Below are 27287 nucleotides of genomic sequence, written 5' to 3' on the forward strand. Positions count from 1 at the left end.
ATTTGACCTGCCTTGGCCACTCTTTCTATCATCTTGTGATTCACAATTAATTCACTTGATGGATGGTACTTTACGGATGTCAAGCAAAGTCACAGCCTTGGTCTTTGGGAAGACCCTACCTCTACGTCAACCACCCTGAAGATAAACAGCAGCATAAATGCTGCTGAGGTAGGTACCCTCAGTCTGATTAGGTCTCTGCTGTGTTTTTTCACAAAGAGCCCAGGCTTTGATTAATTTGTTGGCATGCACTTCCAATACTAGCTTATTCAGCTTGCATTCAAAAAATCATAGACTCACAGAATGATTTCAGTTGGAAGGAATCTTTAAAGGATGTCTAATCCAACTTCCCTGTCATGAGCATGGGCATCTTCAACTCAATCAGACTGGTCAGAGCCCCTGGATTTTAATGTTTTCAGGTATTCAACCTGGATTTGTGTGTTTTCAGGGATAGGGTATCTAACAGCTCCCTGGACAATCTGTGCCAGTGTCTCACCACCCTAATTTTAAAACACTTCTTACGTATATCTAATCTGAATTGATTGTCTTTTACTTTAAAACTATTACCCCTTCTCCTAGGTCAAGAACTGCTAAGTTTGTCCCTTGTGTAATATGTAATTCATAAGTACTTTAAGACAATGCTGGGAATTCATCTTGGAGACAGGCTTTAAGAACCAGGCCATTAGAGTGCTCTGAGCAATCATGCTCTGCTTTTCTTTCCTCCCAGTGACTCCGAAGGAAAGTTTTTGTTTGTTTGTTTTCTTTTGATTTTCTTCTGAGAAGTTTCTTATACTTGTGTCTGACCAGTGTTGGCTAAAAGGCCAGTTCTCTAAATGTGACAGGATTAAAGTGCTCTGTCTCCTGGTGAATTCCATGTGCTTATGGGCTTCAAAATCAATTGTTCATAATGCACCTTATTAAGGTGAACACTTGAAGGGAGAGATGGAAGAAGGGAGAGAGAGAAGACATCTGTTTCAGAGAGGAATGAAATCATAGCTGCAGGCAGGCATGGGAGAGATCAAGGGATGCTTTTAAAATATTAACAAAATTGCAAAACAATCCCTAGGGGTGCTTTAGGAATATTTGATTTGACAACAATGCAGTTGCAATTCGTTGTTTGCCAAGAGCTGGGAGAGATATCATTCACATCCAGTAATCCCCCCGCAAATGGCATCTTTCTTTCTTAAACACCCCTTCATTATTGTTCACATTGTTTGGTGATTTGCTTCATGTGATAGCTTGAAATCAGAGATTAGAGTTGGGAGGGTAAGCTGGCAGCATTTCCTCTCCGGCTGGTGTTGCCTTCACTTCTAGACAACCTGTTTTTAATGATATCTGCTCCATCAATGGATTTCTAATGAAAGATCAGTTCCATTTAATTTGCTTTTTTCTCTTAAATTAAAAAAAAAAAAAAAAGAGAGGAAAGAAAATTAAATTGAATGCTGAGAAAAGTAACAATGCTCAACAATCTTGTGAGAATGGAGAAGGAGCAGGATTTTCCCTAAAAAAACAAGCCCAAGGTCCCACTTATTGTTACACTCAAGCCTGCCAGCTTTGAGACTACCAACACTCAGCTCTTCCAAGGTCTCTGGAATACACGTAAGGCAATGCTAGGGTGGGTTAAAGAACTGATGTCAGGACTTGGGTAATTAATTTACAATCAAAATAAAAAGAAAATTTTCTTTTGCAAAAGAATCTGAAACTACTGTAAATATGGAGGTATCTGTTTCCTTACAGCTTGGCCAGCTGCAGTTTCAGCTCTGCTTATGATAGGAAATTCAACAATACCAAGGAGTTATTGTTTATATTATTGAATAGCAGCTAAACAACAATTAATTAATGTTTCTGGCAAGGTTTTGACCTGTACAAACAATTTCTGAGCACAGCTAAAGCATCAGCATAGGCCAGGAACCAGTCCCAAAATGCAGAAGACTACACCACCCTGTTTTGGATACTAAGAAGGTTTTTTGTATAGATAAAGGCTTCTTTGTGCCAGTTGGCCTCAGTACCAGAGAATAGTCCCAGACTGTTATTTACTGTAATAAAATATTTAATTTACTAGTGTAGATATCTCCTTTGTGTCTTGTATTTCAGCTGAACTGAGTTCCTAGATTAAATTGGTGAAAAATCTGGTTGAGGACCAATACATTATTAGTATTCCTGTTTAGCAAATGTAACCATCAAAGCCATTTGCAAGTTTGTTACTGTTTGCTTGTTTGCCTGAGGTTTGGGGGTTTTTTTTAAAAAAAAGAAAAAATATTTAAATACATTTGTTTCAAAATTTACAAATTACTGAGACCATCTCTTATGTCTTAGTGAAATGATTTAATTTGAGCCTTAGCCTGTATAAAACCATGGGCCAACAGGAAAGCTGCTGTAGTTCTCATACAAGTTTATAGTAAACACAGGGCAGAAAGAGGATGGGAGGTGTCAGCTGAGAAAGGGACACAGAAAGGCATGTTAATAATATTGACATAATTAATGCACTGCCTAAGCATTCTCCTGGAGTGTTTCTCCTTCTGCAGTCCCATTGGAGAAAGTGTTGGACTGAGAGTTGGGTCTCAGCCGCTGTCTCTGCCCCTTTTCCATCACATTTACTTTATTTTGAAAATTCTGGAGCCAGACACGTGATCTATACTTTCTGTCCTCCTTCTCCCATGAAACAGCTGCCCTCTCTGACTCAGATATGCTAATTTGAGCTGAAAAGCATGAAGTAAGAAAGCCACAGGCATGTTTGCCTTAGGCCAGGATCTTGACGGTGTCTGTCTGTGATCCTAACGCCCCTTCCCTCTACATTTATGCCGAGCCCTCATGCTGAGAGCAGCTCTGCAGAGCAGCATAAAATCTGGGACTTAAAATATGCTCAAGCCCAGCTGCTCCACTGCCCTTGTCACAGCACAGACAGTGTAATGGAAGGTGGAAGAAGGCTCATGCTTCCATCCTTGTACCAACCCAGCCTATGCAGGGTTAATTGATTTATAATGCTGGGCTTTATGCTAATGAAGCTCCAGGATAGGCACATTTATTTATTGCTGCTGCCCTTAGAGGATCATTAAGAAAGGGTGATGTGGAAAACCAGCCTGGAAGAGAAATACTCCATGTCACAACAAGTCAAACCAGATCACCTCTGTCACAACCTTGGGCTCTGTTTTTGACACCAATGACACCATGTGCTTTCAGAGCTGCAGCTGGCAGGTCCTCAGCAGGGCAAGATGACCACTTGGTGCAAATTCTTGCTCCTGATTTACCATCTGAGGAAGTGCTAAAGCAGTCATTGATTAATTTTAGAGTTGGCTGAGGAGCATAGCATAGTCTCTAGACCATGGGCTCCCACTATGACTGGTGCCTTTCCAACATCACTTCTGCATGTGACTTATGCATGTTCCTCCCCAGCTCTTTCTCAGAGGCAACTACTTAAGAAACAATCCTCTCCAAATCTAGGCCATGGAGACCTATGCTTGTTTCCATTCAGCGTATAATTACACAGAGAATGTTGTTTGACTCATTGTCTCTGCTCCAAGCCGATGAACAGACAATAAACCATGCCAGGGTAAGAGATAAAACACATGTGCATAAGAGTTCCACTTACAGCTCTTTGCTTTGATTCTGCACTCATCCCCCCTTACACACATTCTTGCCCAAATTGCAATTTGCAGCCTAACACAAGCTCAGCTCAGTGAGAAAGCTCAGCTATGGGCTTCTCCTCCACATTCCTGAACAAGCAGAGGTTTGAGGGAGGTAAAATGGCACTTATGATCCTCCAGTCTGGCTAAAATCTTCACACTCTCTCCATCCAGATCTTGCAACATCTGGGGATGCAGAGCAGACAGGAGTTATGGTGCAATCCTGAAGAGTACAGCAAGATGGCACAGACTTGGGACCTATTTTTACCCTAAACACAACATTATTGTCTTTCTTAAATCCTCCCTCACCATAGCTTTGGCCAGCAGCAGATTCTGCCTGCCCCACACCCCATCCCACTATGCAGCAGTGAACCAGATTGGGCCCTGGTCTGCAAAAAAACACTTTTGATTCATTTTTGTTTCTGCAATCATTTCATACCAGATGTTTGCATAGTCTCAAGGAAGGAGATGCTTTAAGTTTTTTGTCTGTGCAAACATTTCTCTCACTTGGAAGACTATGACGCGCACAAGACCTAGGGTGCCCAGGACCACTCCAAAGAAGTAACAGGAAAAGAAACTAAAATTCAGAGTTTTTCATCTCAGGGAAAAGAGGAAAAACATATTTGAGAGAGGAAGGTCACAGAGATGGGAGGAAAAAAAATCTCTTGATTAGATTTCTCCCCTGAATAAGGTCCAGTCAACTGACCTGCAGATTTGGTTTTTTATAAGATTGCTATCACCATCACGTTCTAGTTGAAAGTGTCCCTGCCCATGGCAGGGGGGTTGGAACTAAATAATCTTTAAGGTCCCTTCCAACCCAAACCATTCTATGATTCTATGATATCTTAAGTGTTTTGACATTATTGCTTGACAGAGGAAATAACTGAATGCTCTTCAGTTTATGTGCCAGCATTGTCCCAGTACATTTGGGACAGAGCAGCTGAAGATACTGAGCCCACCCTCAGGTGAGCGTAAAACCCAAAGAGCATGAATCACCCTCTGCATTTCCCTAAGAGCAAACCAGGTTGTTAAAAGAATCATATATTTCACCTCCTTTCACTTTTAATTACTGTTTGCAAGGTGAATCTCCCAGCAGCAGGACCTTGTGTCCATACCTGCATAGAAAGGCAAGGGTCACATTTACATATCCTCATGCTTCAAGAAAACTGCAAAGGCATCCCAGCTGTTGGTGTCAGCAGGACTGGAATATTCCCATCTTCACTAAGGGCCACTGAATGAGCTGCAAGAGCCTGGTGTGTGTTCCCTACCTTTAGCATCATTGTGGGGTTTGCCTCCAGCCTGCTGTGACTACCAAGGATGGGGAGAGGCATTTTCTCTCTCATTACCATTCCCATTAATACAGTTGTATTTTGTGAGATGTTTGTTTACATGAGCCTCCTTGGTTCTCTCCTCTCAGGGGAGCCATTAATTTATCTGCTTTGCTTTCCATCAATGAGAGTTGACAGAGGGAGTTATGGGTTAACTGCTCTGTTTAGAGCAAGTGGCAGGTGCTGGTATCACTCAAACTAAATGAAAATATAAATATCTTTTTACCTACCCAAGAAATCAGCTTAAATGCACAGACCCCAGTGTTTAGGTTCAACCTGTTAGTAAGCCTAATGACCCAACGTGGCACTGAACATGTTTAGTGACAGCTTGAGGGCTGGACCGCCCCAGACCCCAGCTACATATAATTATAGAATGAAAATTTCGAAAATGCTTTAATTGCAAAAGGTGAAATGCTTATAATGCTGGAAAGGAGCCTAATTTTGGAGAAAAACCTGCCCCATCAGGGGCCCCTTGAGGGTCCTCAGGGGCAAATCAGAGGTTCCCAAGGTCACAGGTTACATCTGAAAAAATTGTCAATGTGCTTTCTTATATTTTTCTTTGTAGTTTCATTTTGACTCACTCTGGGAAGCAGATTTCCAAAAGACTCCAATTTCTTAATTTCATTCCTTTTCATCCTCAGCACTGACATTTTTGAAGGCTGAAATATGATGCAGTGCAGCACATACCATAAATGTGAACGTTAAAAGCTTTTGTACAGGGAGCTGAGCTTATGAAGCCCTATTTTACTCCCCAGGTCAAATGAATGGAAAATACTTCCATATAATTTAAAGACTTTGGATCAGATGCACAGTTCACAGAAGCCATGCTGGTGTAAAACCCAGTGCCAGTCAGGAGATGACACAACTGGTCAGAAATATAGGAGAAAAATAGTGATTCATAGAATATCTTAAAACATAGCTTATAGACAGCATGATTTAAAAAGCAAAAAGCTACAAAGCAGTAAGAAATATCTGATTTTTTTTTAAGATTCATTTATCCTACACCGGATACCAATAATTGCTAGTGAAATAAAAGGGAAGGAAAAAAAAAGAAACAAAAGGGAAGAAGGAGGAAGAAAAGGGAAGAAAAAGAAGGAAGAAAAGGGAAGAAGAAGAGGAAAAAGATACTGACTGCATTTGATTGGTTTGCTTACAACAGTTTTCAACTTTTCTTAAAAGCAATGTGGTAAAGACATGGCAGAGAGGATAAAGTCTTAACAGAAATTGCAATTAAAGGCAGAGAAACTTCATCTGTAATCTAGAAGGAATAGATGAGGTGTGGACACGGTTCAGGGGCTTTCAGCAAAGCAGCTTCCATGAAGCAGCATCAGCTCTCTTGGCAAGAAATGGAGTGATACTATCTCTCAGAGTCACAAAATGTACACCTGCCCATGTGTGGTAGGGGCAAGAGCTGGCAAAGCTGTAGCAGAAGGGCTATTAGAAACCTCCAATTCTACTGCTTGAAAACTGATTACAAATACAGATTTTTAGATCAGGCAAGTTATTGCAACCTTAAGTGGAAACACCTCCTTCTTCCAATTTAGATGATAGAAAAGAGTATCCCAATCTATTTTCCTTTTCACCCCAGGGTATTGCCCTCTCGCCTGAGCCTTGCATCTAATTGTGAAACCAGATTGATATTAATCTAGCTTGAATAAAGTTGGGGAGACTAAAAAAAATTAAAAATAAGGATTTTGCAGATAAGAGCTCTTTTTCTTTTAGTTTACAGACAATTTCCCTGATCTGCTTATGGTGTGGTTTTATGAACAGCTGCATCAGTTTCCCCGGGGAGGCAGGAAGCAGCAGGGTGGCTGAGCCCTAGCAGGAGGGAACATCTCAAGCAGGGTTTGTCATCAGAAACATTGAAACGTGGAACTGTTCCTCTACCGAGGCTGACATTTTCAAACCCAGGAGCCTGAACTTTGGTGAAAACAAACTTATGTTTAAAGGATTCTTGGCAATTGGATTTCCTGCAGATTTCTGCATCCAACAGATGCAAGCATTGATCCAGCTTCACTTGGGCAACGATAAGTACAATGAGACATTTGGCTTCAGAAGCTCACGACAGAGGATGTTGCTGTCTCCTCTGTCTCCATCTGTACTGCTTCCTTTACAGGCATAATTGCTAATAAATTAACATTTGTATACTACTTTGAAAATCATGAACTTAAATATAGGTTTTTATTAGCTCATATCCTGGCAAAATATTTCTTTCATACAAATTACTTTTTGTAATTGAATTATCCTTTGTGACTTTTAAAACTTACAAGTGGTTGGACCTCTGCTATTCATCATTCTTCTCTGCCAGGTAGGAAGGAAATTGGGTCAAGAATTTATTGCAAGAAAGCAGATAAGCATTTTACTTTAGGGTTCTTTTATGTCCATGATTCCAGCGAGCCTAATAATCTTTGCAAATCATTAGCATGTCTTGGCCCAGGATCCATCCTGAAAGTGTATGATCTCACCTCATAAGTTTCTTGTTAGACTCCTAGACTCTCTCAGATATCTTCTTAGTACTGATATGTCTCATAAATTATTTATTGAAATGACATACTTAAAAGCATCAAAAAAGACCTTTTACTTGGCTGTGAAACAGCTAAGAATGGCTATATCTGTTTTTCATAAAAAGGGCCCAAAAGGTTAAATGCCTTGTGCAGGATCACACAATAAATTAGTAGTACAGCAGGGCATAATAGAAACTAGTGCTGTTTCCCAGGCTCTTGCACCTCAAAAGTAGACATAACTATCTCTTCATCTCAGTATTTATTGGATGGTCCAAAATGAAGATGATTTACTTGTAATCTGAAACTCATGGCCTTCTTCTCTTAAATTCTCTTGTCTTTTGAGCTGAGTGGAGATGCTGAATTTGGTGCTTTGGGTTTGGGTGGGTTTTTTTCATTTTCCAGAGATAGGCAGTCACCTATGACTTCAAATGAAGCATTCATAATTCAGAGATACCCACTGAATAAGATGCCTTGTGTTTTTCCAAATGTGCTCTAATGAGTCTCAGTCAAATGATGGAACCTGTTAATGAGTTTTGCATGTGAAAGATTGTGTTTGTTGCATCTATTTGAAACAAATAGTAATAATTAACATTTATACAGCACTTTCTGCTTTTTAAGCACTGCACAAACACTAATTACTCTTGGTTTAGTGTAAACTAATGTAATCCCACTCTGCTTTACAATCTATTTGCATCTTTTGTTGACTGAGAGCTAGTTCAATTACTTCTAATCTTTGGTCTAGCTAGTCATTAAAGGTATGACTAAGAAAAGCCATTTACATCCTCAATTGCCTTCTCCCCTCCCCAGCTCCTTCATTTGCTTTTTCCTTTTCTTCCCAATGTCTTTTTGCTGAATATTCTTGAAGCTGATTTCCTTAGCATGGTAGCAAAGCTTTTCTTCAGCAAAACAGTGAGCCTTTCCACTCATTTTGTTAAATGATATAAAAACATGGTCTTATAAGAATGATTTAATAAGTCATTCTGTTTTGCCACAGGAAGTCACGTACAAGATGTTTTCGTATGGCAAACCAAAAGATTTATCACTTAGTCACTAAATTAGTGATCTTAATACCAACAGTGCAGACTTTATTTTCCAGTTTGGACTTGGATAAACAACTTAATCTCTTACCTAGCATTTTATCTATTGAAATATATGAAAAATACTTGGTTTTCAGAAATACTGGCACAAAATCCAAGAACTCTAAACAAGCTTCTGATGTCCAAACAGGAACTGGCGTTTGTGTAGTCTCTGTCACTGACTTCTTGCATTATTTGATCAGATCACTTCCCTGTTCTGCCTGTAACGTGGGGGAGATGCAAATGTATCTCTTTGAATGGCTAAATCAGCAAGAAATCACAAACATGCAGCAACACAAATGAATAACTTCACTGTGTGGTGAATGCAACCAAATTTAGACTTCTAGCCCTGAATCAGTCAGCCTAGGGGTCCCCTTGGTATCCATAAGGAGAAGGAGTCATTTCCAGATAAAAATAATTTATCCATGACTGTAATAATTGTCTAAATTAATTTTTATATGAATTTTGCCCTAGAAATTACTCTTTTTTCTTCATTGTTTGTAGAAGGAATCAGTTGTGAGTAGTTTGGCTGTAGATATTTGAAGGACTGATATCCACAGTTAGGTGACACAAATTTGACTTATCACCCTGCCTGATCATCCTGCCATGTAGGTGCACAAAGCACAAAAACAGAATACAAATTTTACCTTCTGAGTTTTTACCATGTGCTAAAAATGAAAAGTAAATAAAAATAAACCCTGCTATTTTTCTGATACCTTTGGTCAAGTAGAAAGGCAGTAATTTGCAACAATAGAATAAATGTAATGTTATATATTTTCCTCTGAGCTACAGTATCAGTTATTATAACCTTAGTATGCTCCCTCTTTAATGCACCTTGCAGTCAAGCAGCATTTGTGTATCTGTAAGAGCGTATTAATTTCTGGTTTGGAAGGTCATAGAATCATGGAATCATTGAAGAGTTTGGATTGGAAGGGACATTCAAGATCATCTAATGGGCAGGGACACTTTCCACTGAACTAGATTGCTCAAAGCCCCACCCAACCCGGCCTTGAACACTTCCACAGATAGGACATCCATAGTTTCTCTGGGTAACCTGTACCAGTGCTTCACCATTTACACAGTAAAGAATTTCTTTCTAATATCTAATCTAAACCTGCCCTCTGTCAGTCTGAAGTCATTCCCCCTTGTCCTATCACTACTTATCCTTGTCAAAAGCCCCTCCCCAGCTCTCTTGTAACCCCTTTAGATACTGAAATGAGCTCTAAGGTCTCTCCCTTTGTTTCAGAAAAAAAGCAACATTTTCTATTTCTAATTTACTATTTTCATCTCTCTATTTTTCCTCCATAGGCATTTTACCTAAGAAAAATACCCTTCCTACTGCACAAGCTTGATGTGTCATTGAAAGTTAAGCTCTGGACACGGTAGGGGTTACGCTGATTAATCAATCCTTAGCATCTCTCAGTGCACTCTGATTATCTTACATAGAAGTCCTAAAATAAATCAATTCATGGGCCTTTGCAGTCTTTTTTCAGATAACTCCTGTTTTAATAACCTCAGTTTGAAGTTTGACCCTTTGGGGGATTTTATCAGAACAAGAAAACAGGTTGGTTTCTCTCCCTGCTGAATGAAAGCCAGGACAGATTACGCATTATTACAACGTCTGTGACAAGAGCAGGGACAATTTTTAACATGATACTGTAGTAAGACAAGAACAGGTTGGCCTTGTGACTAATCCTGCAGGAGTTTTCTGTGTTAGTTACTTGAATCCAAGGAACTGAATAAGATGGTTGACTTTGCCTGCAGAAGAAGGATGGTAATACTTTTTTCCCTATGCTGTGTGTCCTGCTTGGTTAGGTGTGAGCTTCCCTCTGCTGCAGGAAGTTTTCCATCATGCTGTTCTGCAGAGTGTCTATATAAATAGTGTTAATAAATAGGTAGATACAAAATAAATCTGTCCCTAGAAATGCTTTTTGAGTGTAGCTGAGTGTATTCCTCCAAATTCAGTTGAGCCTATGACATCCCCTGCCATTCGATAGCAGTAGTGAAAGCCAATGCAAGCGTAAACTATTATTCTATTGTTTTCACAGCCAAGCCAGCAAAAAGGGGGGTGGGAGGTGGGGAATTCAGATCTTGCAAGTTTCACGTTGCAGGTCTCCTTCAGTTCAAGCTGTCACCCTGCGAGCTGCTCAGACCCCAGGACCTCAGGCTGCATCCGAAGGCTGTAGAACAGGAGATGCTCTGAACTCTGTTTCACACAGGTGGTGCACACCAACGTGATAGTTTTACTGAGGCATACAGAAACATGGCAAGCTTTACTCTTTGAACTTTAGCTACCAACAGGTTTCTCTTCATTTTCCTGTAGCTGATTGCATCAATGTTTTTAGAGGCAGTATTAGAGCCTGCGGTGGTGGCCACAGGGAGAAAAGGCAGACATACTTTCTTTCCTAAAAGAGCCTCCATTCACTTCTCTTCAGTGGGACCAGAAATAGTGCATAATAGTAAAAAATAAATTACATCTGAGAGTGGGTTTGAGTTCAAAGACTTCTTTCTTATGGAAAAGGCTGAAGGCTCGTCAATATCCCCACAAAAGACAAGACTGTAAACAGCAACTTTAAAGGAGACACGTACTTCTTCACACAACACATAATCGCATTGGGGGGCTATTCACAGGATGTTGCAAAGGCCAAAAGTATTTAAGAGTCAAATGGGATTAGGCAAACTCTCAGACGACAGGTTTATGAAGGACTGCCAAACCTGGTGGTCCTGCAAAGAAATTTCTTGAAGCATATGGAGGAGAAGGTCCAACCTTAATCAATAAATCACCATTCACAACCACTTTCTCCTTCTTCTCTTCCAAATTGACTGCATCCAGTCCATGCAGGGGTAATAAAGATGGATAGTTTCCTTGTTCAGTATATGACAAGAAAAGCAGGAATACAGAGATAGTGTATCTACATGTGGCAGTTCACCTACCTAGTTGTGGAATAAAGAGGTTGAATGGCACAAGGTGTGTATGGTAATTGTCTTGGAATTCTTGCCACATTTTCATATGGGTCACCATTCTATTACAAAGGTTTCCTGAAAGCCACAACAGAACAATGAGAATCAGACACAAAGCTTACCCAAGAGTGGGTACAAAAATTAGCACCCTGAGCAAGCCCTTTACCAACCTTTTCTTACTGTCTAGGAGATGAGACACTGGTACTGGTTGCCAAGGGAAATTGCAGGTGCCCTACCCCTGGAAGTGTTCAAGGCCAGACTGGAAAAGCCTTCAAGCAATGTGGTCTAGTGGAAGGTGTCCCTGCTCATTGCAGGGGGTTGAAACTACAGGATCTTTAATGTCCCTTCCAACAAAAAGACACCTTCTTTGTTGTCATAGTATCCATTCTACAGTTCTATGACTAGATTATCAAATGTATTTTGTTGCTTTACCAAAAAAAAAAAAAAAAAAAAAAAAAAAGCAAACCCCCATAGTCTGTTTTCCTTTTCTGGAAGAAAAAGAAAAGATTCTCCCAAGCAAATTAAGGAAACGTGTGCTGAGGGCTTTCACCTAGGATGCTTGAGACACAGTCAAAACCACATCCTGTCTGATTCAGATTAAAGACTTAAAATTTAGCCCTCTGTATCCCAGATAAGAGCCCAAATTAGCAGATAGGATAGTGCATGATAGAGGAAGTATGGGAATGCTTTCAGTGACTACCTGCATTCTGTGTCACCAGTTATTTCTCACTCTGAGATTTGCTGATAAACAGGCTGATTTCACAGAGGTTTTGGATGTTTGGCACATCATACACATAGTGTATGACATAGTCTGACATAGGGAATCAGGAAAAACTTCCAGGCTGAACCTGAAACAGCCTACATGGTCAGGACTGTCTCTTCTGGCATTTATTATTTAAATACCTTTATGCATTATCTATTAAATTGAGATTCTGAAGAAAATGCACTTCATCCAAGAATGGTTAATAGACTCATAATGAAAATTTCAATATAAAACAAAGATTGTTTCAAAAGTAATTTCCATTTTAGGGGAAGATAGAGTAGGGTTCTGATGATTGCAGCTGCAAACTGCTTATATTAGTCAAAAACTATTCCAAAGCTTTGTTAATTTCTGGCTCCAGAATCTTCCCCTAGCACAGGTTAAAGGCTCCAGCCCATGAAAGAAGACTTAGGGCTTTGCAAACCAAAAATAATTGAGATAATTGCATTCCAGCCTCCTTCACGCTTTTCCACCATACTTCAAAGCTCAACCGCTGTTTCAAACTTTCCTGGACCTCCAGCTCCTTGCAGGTTTACATTTATTCACAAAAAGGTCACAAACCACATCTTTTGGACAGGACATTACCAAGTGCCTAGCAAGTAGAAGAAAGGTTTAGTGGTTAAGACCAGAAAAGGGAGGTTTGGTTACTTTCTTTGACCACTGAGTTGAAGCCAAGTAGTATTAATTCAACTGTTCCTTTTCCTCTCTTGTGCCTGCTTCTTTCCAAAGCCTTTGCCAAAAATGTGAGAGGATGTTGTACCTATAGCTTAATTTATTTCCTACAAAGACCTTGTGGGATTTGAACCTCTGTTATAAATCTGAAGCTTAAAGTTTAATAAAAAGCACAGGAGTCCTTTATGTTATTTAGAAGAACTTCCCAGAAACACTGTTTAAGTCACGGTTATGTATTTATTAAAATCAGATCATTGCTGACTCTGATCACTGGGCAATACAAACTTGATTTGAATCAGACCTGAGTACATGCCTAAGCATTTTCTGAATGCATCATAACATTCACCACTACATTTATGCCAGCTTTGTGTTTTAGACCAGGTGTGGAATGGGAGGCAATATCACAGATAATTCTGGACAAATGAAAATTATCATATAAAACTTCCCAGGTTCAACATTTTGTGTAAAAAAGGCCGGGTTTTGTCAAGGTCAGTCTGGATGTGGCTCTGAGCAACATGAACTAGCGGGAGGTGTCCCTGCCTATGGCAGAGGGCTTGAAACTAGATGATCTTTAAGGTCCCTTCCAACACAAGACTTTCTATGACTCTATGAAGTTAGAATATGGAGCCTCAAACAAGGCACTTGCATCCTCACGGAAGTGTGGTGGGACTGTTGCAGTGGACTGCACTCTTTCCAATAAAGTGTAAAACACCAGGCGATGACCTAACTTGGTGTAGGATATTCATAACCACAGATACAAAGTCATTTAATCATCTGAACTGACAACATCTTTGGTTGCAGCTTAGAATCCTAAGTTTAATTTCCCAAATAACATTGCTGGTCTGGCCCCAATATCTGTTGGTACCTTCAAGGTTATTATACAGCAAGGTGAAAATCTGTTTCTCTTTTGACTCTGAGTGGGGTTTTCATCGTTCACCATGGGATTTCACTGGTCAGACACAACTGCAATTGTACATGCTCCACAGTTCTTCTGACTGAAGGACACTATCCAAACATGAAACAGAATCTTGTTAATAATACCTGAGGTTCATGCTGCTCTTCTCCAACAAAGATTTCAGATGAACATTGGCCAAGACTTTTTTAATTAAGTATTCTACTGTGCTTATGTGACTTAGTTCTCAAAAAAACCCAGGGCTCAGTATCAGACTCAGCCTGGGACATCAAGAGTTTGCTCTCAGTTGTGCTGCTGTCTGCTTGTACCATCTTAAGCAATTCAGTTTGATTTCACATGGCTCATATCTTCCTCTATAAAGTGAAGGAAACAATACTTGCTCACTACTTACCAGCATTAGGTATTAGTTAATGTTTTGATTTGTGGAGCTCAAAGGAGGGAAAATAAAACTCAGCTACCTCTCAGTATTCTATGGCTTTGCTCATTCTACAGAGGGCAGCAGCAATAAAAAATACAGAAAAATATTGCCCTAAGCAATGAAATGAGAAAATCTAGTTTAAGAAGACAAAAAGCAGGCCCTACCAAGGAAGATGATGCTATTTTTGCATAGAGAGTCTTGCAGAGGAAAACAGATGCCTATGGGAAGTCACTTTGCTTCTTCCAGCACAAAGGTGGAGGTGGAATCAACCCACCAGAATTCATGCTCACGTTTTCATGGAGTCAAGATATTTTACTCTTCCAGTTTTCTCATCGCCCTGTTACTGTAACTATATGGGAAACACATAAAGCTATCTTTTCTATATAAACCCTCACATTTTGACAGAAAATTGGATGATATGACATGCTGCCTTCCAGAACAGGTGCTGTCTATCACCTTGCTGCTAATCTCTGTGATTAGTGACCTGCAATGTAAGTCAGCTATAAAAGACCACCTGTCCTTTTTGCTGTAAGCACGTCCTAGCATATCGCTTTGTGGTGTCACACTCTCTTGTCTGGATTTTGATTGATGCAAGTTTGTCTTTTGAGCAGTGACTCAGAAAATAAATCATCCCCCTTGCCATTCATTGAGTGCGATTCTGCAGCACAAAGACGGTGTGGTTAATCAAAGCTCCAAAGAGCAACAAAAAGCAACAGAACTGAGAATAAGGAGGATAGATATAAAGGATAAAACATCATAAAAAGGATTATTTGGGAGCCAACCAAAGCAAAAGCAGAACACAAAGAGCTGCAAATAAGCACTGTATTTGCTGCACTACCGCACCAGAACTAGAAAGCTGATTTTTTTGTTCCATTCCTTGACATATATGCAAGGATGCGAGACAAGTCCAACATCTCTGAAAAATATAACTTTTTCAAGTAGTCTGATTTTATATGTCTTTACATGTGAGTAACCCTTTCTGGGGTCAGTGGGATTTTTCTGAGTAGAATAAGTAAAGCTTGAAGGATGTTTCTGTTGTGAACTGCACCCCAGATCAGCTTGTGGTCCTGCTGGGATTGCATACCCAGAGGGCTAACAAAAATAAGAATGGCTATTGACATTAACTGGCCTTAAAAAAAAAAAAAAAAATTAAAAAAATGGAAAAAAAATGAAATTGGCAGACAGCAGGAATGATGAAAGAATCAAAAAGAGACAAAAACACTGCATTATAGGACAAGAAAGCCCTTTCCAAATAGAAATGGTTCAGAGTGGGAGGGTTTTGTGCTTCTATGGAGGGAAAAGGAGCACAGGGATCGAAAGGAACATTATTAGAAGCCTTGGGTTTTTTTACATCCAGTCCAGTAAGTTTATGGAAGCTTTTAAAATTATGAGGAGCAATCATGAGCTAAAGACGGAAAGAAATTGGTGGTTGAGTATGTAACTGAGACGAGTGTGATTCTTTGTATCCGCCGTGGGCCAGAGAAGTCAGGAAAAACGTGAGGTGTTGATGGCACAGATGAAATTGCAGCAGAAGTGAAATCTAGATACAAGAAGTAGCAGATAAAAAATAATAATCTATCACAGAAATGTTATGAGGCAAATTCCCTGACAACACAACTCCATTGAAAGTAAGGTATCTAAACCATCTGGGAATTGGGCCATAAAACTCAGATGACAAGAACTGCATGTCCATGGAGAAGTCCTGGAAACTTACTTAAGTCAGTTAAATGCAACAGTTCCTTCTTTAAAAAAAATTAAAAAAATAAAACCACTTCACTATGTTTTTGAGAGGTGACCTTTCTAGTTGGAAAGTCAAGCCAAGTGGTGAGGGAGAGAGAAATAAAAAGTTGAGAAGAGCTAAATTTGTAAAGATATGAATGAATTGGGAATAGAAACACTGTTACAGAGGAATGTACATGCGGACGGTGCAAATTTACAGGGCTATTTTTGATGAACTGTAGGAGGAATTTCAGTTTTTCAGCACCTTTCTTTACAAAAAGAAATCTCTTCATCTGGTGGGAATTCAGTCAATTTCCTCATGGTTTTTTGTCATTTCCTAAGTTGCAAGGTTACTAATGGTAATTACAGACCCCGCTTGTACCTTGTGGCTCTAACTGTGCAGAAAGGTTATCTTGGCACACGTGCCTCTCCTGGTAGAGGGGTTTTAAATTACTACCCCTCAGTAGGAATTGCTACAATGCTCAGAAACAGATAGAAGCCACCTTTCCTCATTACTTTCTTATAGAGTAACTGCTTCTTGCTCACATTTTGCTATCTCCATCCCCCATGACAATAAACCACAATTTTAGTATTCATTATAACAGCTGTTACTACAGGGCTGTTGTGAAGGAGCTTGTTTTAAGGTGTTTTATTCAAAAGTATGACAAACCTGGTCCTTCTCAGGATTTCACACACAAAAAAAGATGCTATAAAGCAGACAAATTGGTTCAATAACAAGTGCAAAAAAGTCACAATTTTTCAAGTCAAAAAGGACTTTTCTTTTTTTTTAAGAGAAGAAGACAGTGCACTGAAAAGCAATCAGATGCTCTATTTCTTTTAGCTCTCTCCAGTGTGAAAGCACCAATATGTTTCATTCAATGCAAAAAAATATATACCAATATTTGGTAGATCTCTTGCATGCTACTACTGGTCCTTAGCATAACACAATTTCCTTCACTACGGCTTTTACATTCAGGCCTTACTTTTTGTGTATTTGGTCTGCAAAACATTTAACATGTGTCAGTTTTGGCCGGTGAGTAATCCCATTTGCATTCGCTCTGTTGAATTTACATGACTGATTTTAAGTCACTGAGTTCAGTGAGTTTAAAAACATATTAAATAAAAAACATATTAAAAATATATTAAAACATAATCCAAGTGGTGCTCAAATCTCTGGGAATGATTTAAGTAAAGCTCAGTTATAAGACACTCCTTTTCCCCTCATCCTCCCATCAGTGTTTGATAATTTCTATGCATTTTGCTGACAAATAGAAAGTGTGAACTTGGTCTGCCACCATCAGTGGAATAAACTGTAAGAGAATGAAGTGGATTTTTTTTTAATATATAGTAGTGTCTTCATTTCCAGGAAAGAATCCCACAGGAACTGTACAAGGTGTTGGAATTGGGGTCTATCATTGCAAAGTTCATTTTGGAGGTTAAAAGGACTAAAACCCAGTTAGCAGTTTTAGCAAAATCAGAATTGCAGAAATAGGAGTGTGTCATGGTTTATCCCCATGAGACTACCAAGAGTGTAATCCTCCTTTGCTTTGCCCAGCTGCAGGTGTATCTCACAACCTTCCTGCAGCTCTTGTTCCTTCCCATAATCTCTCTTCAACTCCAGTATTTGTTTACTTTTGTTTGTGTCAGACACTTTGTCAAGTAAGCAATTGCTAATAAAATGTTGTCTTCAGGCTTCAGCATTAGAATTATGATTTGTAGGTTTTCAGAACCTGTGCCAAGAGTCTTCTATCCTTCAAACATTCATATTTTGAAACCCACAAATGCCACATTACACCGCATCCCTTTAAACCAACCTGCAAAGCTCACAGCACATCCATCCTCAGCTACTGCATCATAGCTGTGTGAGGGCAGGTGTAGATTAGATATTAGAAAGAAATTCTTTACTGTGAGGATGGTGAGGCATTGCCACAGATTGTTTAGAGAAGCTGTGGCTGCCCCATCCCTGGAAGTGTTCAAGGCCGGGTTGACTGGGACTTGGAGCAACCTGGTCTAGTGGAAGGTGTCCCTGCCTGTGTCAGGGGGGCTGGAGCTAGATGATCTTGAAGGGTCCTTCCAACCCAGACCCTTCTAGGATTCTATGATCCTCTGAAATCCAGGGCACAACATCTGTACCAAGGCTGGGGTCTGAATCATGGAGGAGTAAGATTTCATTAGTACATTCAGGGGTTAGACTTTCAAGAGAGAAATGACACCAGAATGTGATTCAGTCCTTGCCATACATTGCCATATGTATTTCCTATGAAAAAGACCAATAACTGATAGATTCTTTCTTAACCTCTTCCTTTATGTTTTTAAATGCTGCTGGTAAATAAAATTTCCTGAGGTGGCATTTAGAGACTCGACTTCTGTTCCTTAGCAGTCAGGAGGACTCAGTTCCTTAGAAGCTCAGCCCATAATTACAGATTTTCAATGTTTGGTTTGTGGGTTTTATCATTTTTTTTCCTCATAAACCAGTTTAGATATTAAAAAACATATTTTACTATCTTGATGCAAATCATTGACTTTTTTTTCTGTTGCATTTAATAAACTTGAAGTACCATTTATTAATAATTTTGAAAAATGTACTTTTAACATGTTTTATTTCTGTTATCTGTTTTCTCTGTGTGCAGATATGTATGCTTGCACAACATTGAATATATACATTAATTTTCCAACGGGTATAAATTCCAGGCCATGTTGTTACATGAAGCAGAGAACTATCACTTATTTACTCTTTCTCAGCTCTGCTTAAGTTCTAATATATTTCCAGCTGAGTAAAGATGAGCCCTCTGAATAGGAAGAGATTTTTGTCCAATTTCCATCCATATCTCAGCCCTTCATTCTTCTTTTCTCCCTCCCCCTTCCCACTTGCCTTCTTACACTGTCTCAGTCTTTTCTTCATCCTTTCTAACCTCACAATCTGACAAAACACTTTTAAAACCACAGGACAGCATTTTTCCAAAGTCTTCTGGATGCCCAAATAGAGACATTTCAACATTACCTGATTTCCAAGAGATTAGGTGACTGATGAATACATGCTTCCTGGAGGTGTCTGAATCACTTCCCGTGGAAAAAAAGACACAGAATATCACAATCAGTTTCAAATTCCCAAGTGCATTCCCAGTTCAGACAGATGCAGGTTACTGCATGTATGTGTCCTGTTAGCGGTGGCAATTATTAAATGAGTCACACATAATTGAGACTTTCTTTTTATTGGTAATTGTTCTAAGAGGGTTTTCCTGTGATCCATTGAGTAACATCTCTTTTCTTCAATGCAAGAATGTATAAAGAAGGCAAATTAGCCACCAAGTGCCCAAAGGCATGAATTTCTTTCATTCTCTCTTTCAGGTTATTCCAATCTGACCACCGCACAGACGTCATTTTTTAATGTTGAATACTCAGATAAGGGTGCCATGGATGTAAAAGAGAGGAAACCGTATCGATCTCTGACTCGGCGCCGCGACACTGAGCGTCGCTACACGAGCTCTTCGGCTGAGAGTGAGGACAGCAAGGTACCCCAGAAGTCCTACAGCTCCAGCGAGACTCTGAAGGCTTATGATCAAGATTCCAGGTTGACCTACAGCAATCGGGTCAAAGACATGGTGCACCAGGAGGCCGATGAATTCTGCCGAGCAGGTGGGTACTTTTCAGCAGATGGATCTGTAAACAGTGTGAGTGAATCAACTGAGAGCTGGGGCTGGGTGGGAGGATACCTTTGAAGGACTCTGAGGCTGAAAGGAAGATATAAGAGAGAGATTCAAAGAGAGCAGCAAGGATCATCTTCATTATATTCCACAGACATTGCGTGCAGACCAGTTTCCTTAAGTGGCATACCCATACCCCATTTTCATTAGCATTTACTAAGACACATTTTCTGTGTCTTAGTCTTTTTGCCTCCAACAGCACTTTACCGCTTCCTACCATGAGACTAGAACCCCCATGCTTGTGCTGTACAGTACTGACATGGTGTGGAAAACTCTTACCTGCTCAGGAGAACTTTCACTATGTCATGTGCCTACACTGTTATGAAGGAAGTCAACAAGAAAGCTGAGTCAGAAGACAGTGAGAGAAGAGTGCACTGCCCACAATGTCCATCTGGTCTACAGCAAAACCCAAGAATCATGGAAGAAGGAAGGCAACTGAGGTCCAGATGGGATGAACCACCCTTGGCATTGTACATGGCCCGCAGGCTTTAGATTTTACTTGGGAACATGCTCCAATATTAGAGGAGTAAGGAACCACTTTTAGGACTTACAGGAACCCATTAAGTGCATCTGGGTCACAGTGTCTGTGAAGGTGTGGAGTTTCAAGGGTCACCATGGGCACCACAGTCCTAATAGAGATTTCAGATATTCACTTTTTCATTGCTACTCCAAAGTCAGCGTAGTTACATTTTCACTGCTGTTGTTGCCTATGTGCAATAGATTTCTGGCCCCTGATATGTCTTGTCTTCATTTTTCTGTAGAGGCACAAGTGTTGTAGTTCAGAAGCCAAGCAGGACTTTACATAAATTATTTTTAGAAGTCTGTCAAGAAAAGTACAAAATGGCAAAGTGAGTCAAATAGAGTAGGCAGCATTCCAAAAAATTAACATAAAGTAGTCAACCCAGAGTGCTCTGAACACATCCTCTGCAATTTGGAGGAGCTTATTCCCCAAAGGGAATGCATATAATTGCACTCTTTTAACTTGGGGGGTGCTTAATTTTACTCTTCAAACATCATGCACTTGTGGTTTTGGTGGAAGACACCTCTTTAAGGCATGTAAAAGCAAAATGACTTTCAGAGGTATCTTTGTGTACATGGCTTTGGTGTTTGTATTTCAGGATAGCTGCAAAAGGCAGTAATCAACAGAAGGGCCAATAGGTGTTGTAAATAGTACTGTGACATCATAAAAGCTACTTTCCCTCTTAGCAACACTGAAGTACTTCATCCTCTCTAAGGAATCTGCGATGTTATAAAGAAAAGGAAACTTTAAGTCATTGAGTTTGCTCACTTCACACAATATATTCACCATGCAGGATAGATGTGAATTAGTCCAGGTCAGTGGTTTTCAACTTGAGGGTCTATGAGGCCATGCAGGTCCACAAACTTCTCCTAAGAAGCCCACAAAAGGTTACTTTTCTTGAAAAGGGAGTATAAATTTGCTATACAAAAATTCATACAAATTCATAGGAAAATTTTGGATTGTACTGAGAAATAGTAACAATGACTGGTCAAAGTGTCTGAAATTAATTGAGAAGTTAAGATTAACCATGTCTGGACATCAGTTCTGTTTCTGACATAACACTCATAGATTGTTCAGTTTCACGCTTTTTCCTAGTTTATCCTGAGATTCTCTAAAGTGGCCTGATGGTTATCAATAAACCCAGACTTTCTGTGCCACATTTTCCACTGGCAATAAGCCATGAATGGACCTCACTTTGTGATGCTGCTTGGCCTCCTGCCAACTGAAACCAAGCCTTATTAGCCTGCTCAACATCAACAAGGCAAAGTGAGTTTCTCTCATATGTTGGTTTGGAAGGCAGAGGAGGGAAACATTTCAAATAGACCAAATAAATTCAGTAAATAAACAAGTCAGCATTTAAATGATTTTAGCTAGAGTGAGTGCCAGCAAATGTGCAAGTCAGCACAGGAGAAAATAGACCAGATCTGAATTAAAAAGCCTCAGATATTTATTATCTTCCCTTTATTGACTTGAGTTCTTCCAGCTTAAAAGGCAACAGTGAGCATAGAATATGAAAATCAATGCATCTGCTGCTGTTTATTGCAAATAAATTTGATTTTCAGTTAATTGTAGCAGTCATTTTTCATAATTTATGAGCTGCTGTTACTGGATAGCATCAGTCATGCTACACGTTGATGTGCCTGATGATGCTGTGTGGCTTGTTTCAGGGAAAGGTAGAACTCACAGTCAGTGACTCAAACACAAGCAAAACCAAAAAATGTTTTCCAATCCTCTAAAAAGGATGGCTTAAAAATTATTTCAGCCTTGCACATGCATCAAAACTGGAAGAGAAGAGCAAGTCTTTGTGGAGATACTGCTTCCTTGTGTTTACAACTTAGGTCAAGTTATTTGCTACCTTATTCCATGAACTCATAGAGGACACTCCCACAAACCACTTTGCCATCAAGTTAAATGAATTACTTTGCCACAAGTAGCATGGTGCTTCCCAAGCAAAGCCCAAGGGTTGGACAGAGGTGTGAGCCCTAAGCCACCTTTTCTGTCCACTCTATCTGAAAGCTTTATTCTAGTCTGGTCTATTAAAAAGGTGTGAAGTTCATGAATGCTTTATGAACTTTGAGTGTTCTCGGCTGCAGATCTGTGACCAGCTGAACCAGAGTTACTTCCTCCTACCATCAAACAGTTCCTTCTCTGAGCTTTACATGAAAATGTTGTCCAGTCTCATTATTTACCTTGCGTTCAAATCTGCTCTTTGTTCACTGAGAGCTGCAAAGTCAACTGAATGAAAAAATATAGTAAAATAGTATCTAGTTTAGGCCAGCTGTCTTCTGACACGTGTGCTCTAATACAAGAGACCTTCCCCAAGCAGCAGGGTTCAAGGACAAACCCAGGGTGTTTCCACATGTGCAAAACCATACTCTGGAAAAGTAGAAATCTGATTATTTCTGTTGGATACACATTTTCCACTATATACTATTTAATATCAACAAATGGAAATGTGAGGAGAACCCCATGATTGTGGGGTCTTGAGAAAGGAGAAAATGATAATTCAGTTTTGGAGACAACACTGAGATGTAGACTCGATGAATTGATTTCAGTAATGAGTAGATATGAACTTCAGTGTTTACAGGTAGGTTTGTACCTGAACTTTCCTGGGGATTGTTCATTCAAATTTATCTTGTTGAAATATGTCTGAGCTGGAAACACTGCTCAGTTCCTTCATCCATCCAAAGCATAGCATAACAGAAGCAGGGGTGCATTGAGCTGTATAAATGCACTGTGCAGCTGAAGGCACTCATGGGCAGCCAAAACCTTTTCAAGACATTCAGGGTTGAAAAATAAATGCATGCATTAATAAATAAATGTGGATTAAAATTGCTCTCCCCAGCCTCCTTGTGCAACTTTCCAAACAAAGTGTGCTAATATTTGAAGCCTCATTCACATCAATTCAGTCTGATTTTGAAGCTCTGCAGGTAACTAGTCATGAAGTCAAGAGTCACTTTTCAGGTTGTATTTTTAGTCAGCTAAACAATTGCATCTATTTGCAGCCAAATAACCTCTGCTGTGACTGTATCAGAATGAATAGCTAAACTGAGTCGAGATGTGAGTGGTCAGCAAGAGGAAAGTGAAATCGCCAGAGGAAATTTAAATCCCCAGTATGTAATTTCAGGGATTTCAATGAGCAGAACTCACTCAAATTGCCTATTGTAGTGAAGTTACCAGGTGTATGGTAGGACTTTTGATCATTGCACACCTCATTTTGCTTTTCTACCAAGAAGATTACTTTTTGCCTCTCCTAAGGAGTTCCACCATCTACATCCATCTTTGCTTTCAAATTTGATGATTTCATTTAACATGCCCTGAGTTTTTGTCAGGTTCTGGAAGCAGGAATCCAGCTGCTTTTTGGTCTTGACATACGGAAAGGAGGTTGTTGTGAGGTGGGGGCCAGTCTCTTCTCCCAAGTAACAGGCAATAGGACAACAGGAAATGGCCTCCAGTGACATCAGGGGAGACTGAGATTGGATATTAGGAAAAATTTCTTCACTGAGAGGGTGGTCAGGGATTGCAACAGGCTGCCTACAGAAGTGGTAGAATCATTGTCTCTGGAAATGTTAAATAAAAGTGTAGATGTGATGCTTAGAGACTGGTCTAGTGGTGGCCTTGGAAGTGCTGGGTAATGGTTGGGCTTGATGATCTTAAAACATCTTTTCTAACCTTAATGACTGTATGATTCTACGGTCACTTGGTCTCAGACTAAACAAGACCACAGAAGCGGGGACTCTTTGGTGTGATGTCAGGACTTGCGAGCTGCTCTGCCCCACATGAAGACAGAGGATGAATGTTTCTGCCATTGGCTTGTGCTAGATAGAACTGTGCTCTAATAAAGAATAACCAAGCCTATGTGTTTTCTCACAGGAGCCAACTTCTCTTTGCGAGAACTGGGTCTTGAAGATGTGACACCCACACATGGAACTTTGTACCGGACCGATATTGGGCTGCCTCACTGTGGCTACTCCATCAGTGCTGGATCGGATGCCGACACAGAGGCAGACGTGGTCATGTCGCCCGAGCACCCAGTGAGGCTCTGGGGACGCAACACCAAGTCTGGACGCAGCTCCTGCTTGTCGAGTCGGGCCAACTCCAATCTCACCCTCACAGATACAGAGCATGAGAATACTGAAACTGGTAAGTGGTGACAGCAAATGCGGTGTCAGCCTTGAACTCTACCAGGAATGACTCTTCTTACCACTTCACCCTAATCTGCCTTAGGTTTTGTATTGGAGGTTTTTTTATCAGGCTTGATAAAGACACTCTTTTAACAACCCCATGTCATGGCCTTTTGTACTGACCTACGAAGTGTTTGTTAATGAACTGCTGGAGAGGCTCCTACTTATTTATCACAGCAACAGAGATCATTAAGTATCTGTAATACTCTCCCTGCTTTTTGCAGCAACCAAAAAGCATTTAAATCTTCCCTCCCCTGGCTAATGCTACTCTTATCTTTGCTACAGATTTTTGGGGCAGATAATTTCCTTCTTTTCCTTGCTGGTTCCTTGACAGGAGCCATTTCATTTCTCTAAATGGACTGACTGCTCTCTGAAGGAAAACAATGGCAAAATATTTTTAGAAGCGTTTTTCTTTATGCAAAATAGAAGCTGAAGGTCACTGATTTTTTTATCTCTGTAACTTTGTGTCCCCAGCTGCAGGGATTCTTGCATGCGTTTTGTAGGTCTGTGAACATTTTGGTCAGCACTTCTGCCAAGCAGTGTAGGAAGCAGAGAGGATTTTGATTCAATTGCAGCTTGACCCAGGAGTTCATCCAGCCCTATATGCCTTTGCACCTTTAATTCAATTATAGTACAGTCTGCTTCTTAATATAGCTGCTGCATACAAGTCATCAGGCGCTTGAGCTCAGCACAGAAAGCTGACGTGAAATGACTGTATCTCTTGCTCTTTTCACGCTTTTTGCCACAGTATTATAGTGACAAATGATGATAAGTTTTCCTCTGGAAGCCATGACACGGTGAGACATATACCACCCACATGATTTTATGTTTAACTCCAACAAAATTACAGTAGAAGCTTATTAAGTTTCTGCTCAGAGATAATGATGTATTAGGCAGAGTTCAAAGATAAATGGCCTTCTGTTTAAAGAATGTACAGAGGAATCTTTTTAAATTATCTTTACCATATTTTTTAAGTTTTTTAGTGTAATATCTTACAGGCAGACACACAGTGCTAGGTTATATTGTCTTCCTTCTGATCCTTGTGTTTTGATGAAAAAATCAGAGGGATCATCACGGTCAATTAGAGTTTTGCATACTCACTAGAAAACAGCTTGAACTTCCATCCCATTCTACTCTATCGAAAGCTCTCTCTTGTGCTTTCCATGGTAGTGTGTGAGCAGTTGTGTTCCATACCTTTTTCTTTCTATGCCTACTCAGAAAACAAAAATACGGAATTTTAGTTTTGAGGTTTGAGTTTTTTTGGTCTTAAGAGAGAAGAATTAGATTATCTGCTGAAGTCTTTTTCACTGGTTTCTGTAATGCTATCTCTACATTTGCAAATGCAATTTTGTACCTACAAATCACTTAAAAAAGAAATGCTATTAGAAACAACATATTAGCAACTTCACATGCCTTTGAAAGGCCTTTCTGAAAGCAACCACAGAGGCAGTAATACTCATGTCAGGAAAGAGACAGTCTTGAACCTCTTCCCTTAAATTTAGTGACACACTAACCAGTCTTTGAACCATCATTTCATAGCAATTAGAAAAAGGGAAATAAGGAAGGTGGAGAACATACAGTGCTGTACAAATGTAGAATTAGTTTCTTTGGGCCCTAGGCACTTGCAGTCTTAGATGTTGGGTGTTTTGAATGACAAAGACTATATCATACCCAAAAGTACAAAATCTGTGTAGCACAAATAAAATCTAGATCATTATGGTATCCAGTATGTAATTGTATTGTCAATATTGATGAAAAAGAGACAATCCAAACTGTGCTGGTGGTGAGCTTCATCTGATGCTTAGAGTTCCCTGGGAATATGTCATGGACATGAGCCAGGTTTCAGGTCAGAAAAACTTGTCCAGAACATATTATTTCAATATAAGGATTGCGGTTGAATGGGTAGTATAAAATATATCCAAACAAAGGTTGCAACAGAGGAAGAACAGAAGAATTAAAGAAAAGTCTTAACTGTACACAAAATTTGAGTGTATTCTTTGTGTAATTGCTTAGCACAGATAAAGGTGTGAGAACCCTTTGTGCACAAAACCCTCACAGCCTGAGACCTGCTGTTGGAGCAAATGAAGCCTGAGATCCTCTCAGAAGCTTTGTCTGGTAAACACAAAGATTGCTCTGTGTTTCCTTCCTCTGCACATTAGCAGTGTTACTCTGGGCTGCTAGCTATCACACAGGCTATTTTGAGAAAACCCAGATTTATGACAAAAATGTTTGCAAGAAGACATGAAGTTTTGTTAATGGGAATGTAAAATAACATAATGCTATGACTCAGTTTACAGGATACCTTTATGAGTCAATATTAATTGTTGACAATATTGATAGAAGTTATAGCCTTTAGCTGAAGTCAAGATGGACTTTATGAACGTGCCATCAATAGAAGATTTTATGGGGCCCATTAAACTAACTTTTCCAATGAAGGTCAACATCAGCAATTTTTATGCTGTTCATTATTCATCCAAAATAAATAATCGGAATTTACTTCTGATGTTTGTAAATCCAAAGCTGTCAAAGGACAATTCTACCAAGACATTTGTTGTGTTCTTAGAAAAGGGGAGATCTGCCTCCCTTGAAAAGCCAGTTTGTTTTTATTTCAGAAATTGTTATGTCTTGAAAGAACAGATACACTGCTCAGAATGTGCAGTCACGATCCACCTCTCTGTCTTTAAGGAAACCTATGAGGTGCTTTGGTTCCATGGCATATTGCAGTCCATAAATCCCTTGCACAAACAGCTGGCATAGAAAGTCATGTGCAGCTTTATCTAAGGCTTTCACAAAATTCCAGAATGGTTTGGTTTGGAAGCAGCCTTAAAGATCATCTAGTTCCAACCCCTTGCCATGAGCAGGGACATCTTCCACTAGAAGGCTGAATGTTGCCAGGAGTCTGAATTCC

At 39.8% G+C, this 27287-nt stretch overlaps 1 protein-coding gene across 9 annotated transcripts in view; it reads left to right on the forward strand.

The window, feature by feature from the left end:
* TENM4 (teneurin transmembrane protein 4) overlaps positions 1-27287 on the forward strand; it is a 601078-nt gene that overhangs the window by 228554 nt on the left and 345237 nt on the right. For 8 of the 9 annotated variants that reach the window (XM_032679109.1, XM_032679110.1, XM_032679111.1 and 5 more), the window contains 2 exons: positions 19320-19607; positions 24069-24338. In XM_032679109.1, the coding sequence (XP_032535000.1) occupies positions 19385-19607; positions 24069-24338 (493 nt within the window). In that variant the 5' untranslated portion in view covers positions 19320-19384. Of the gene's footprint in view, positions 1-19319; positions 19608-24068; positions 24339-27287 lie in introns of those variants that run through there. The other variant, XM_032679115.1, reaches the window with a different exon arrangement.

This window comes from Chiroxiphia lanceolata, chromosome 2, assembly GCF_009829145.1.
Source record: "Chiroxiphia lanceolata isolate bChiLan1 chromosome 2, bChiLan1.pri, whole genome shotgun sequence".
NCBI classification, from domain to species: Eukaryota; Metazoa; Chordata; class Aves; order Passeriformes; family Pipridae; genus Chiroxiphia; species Chiroxiphia lanceolata.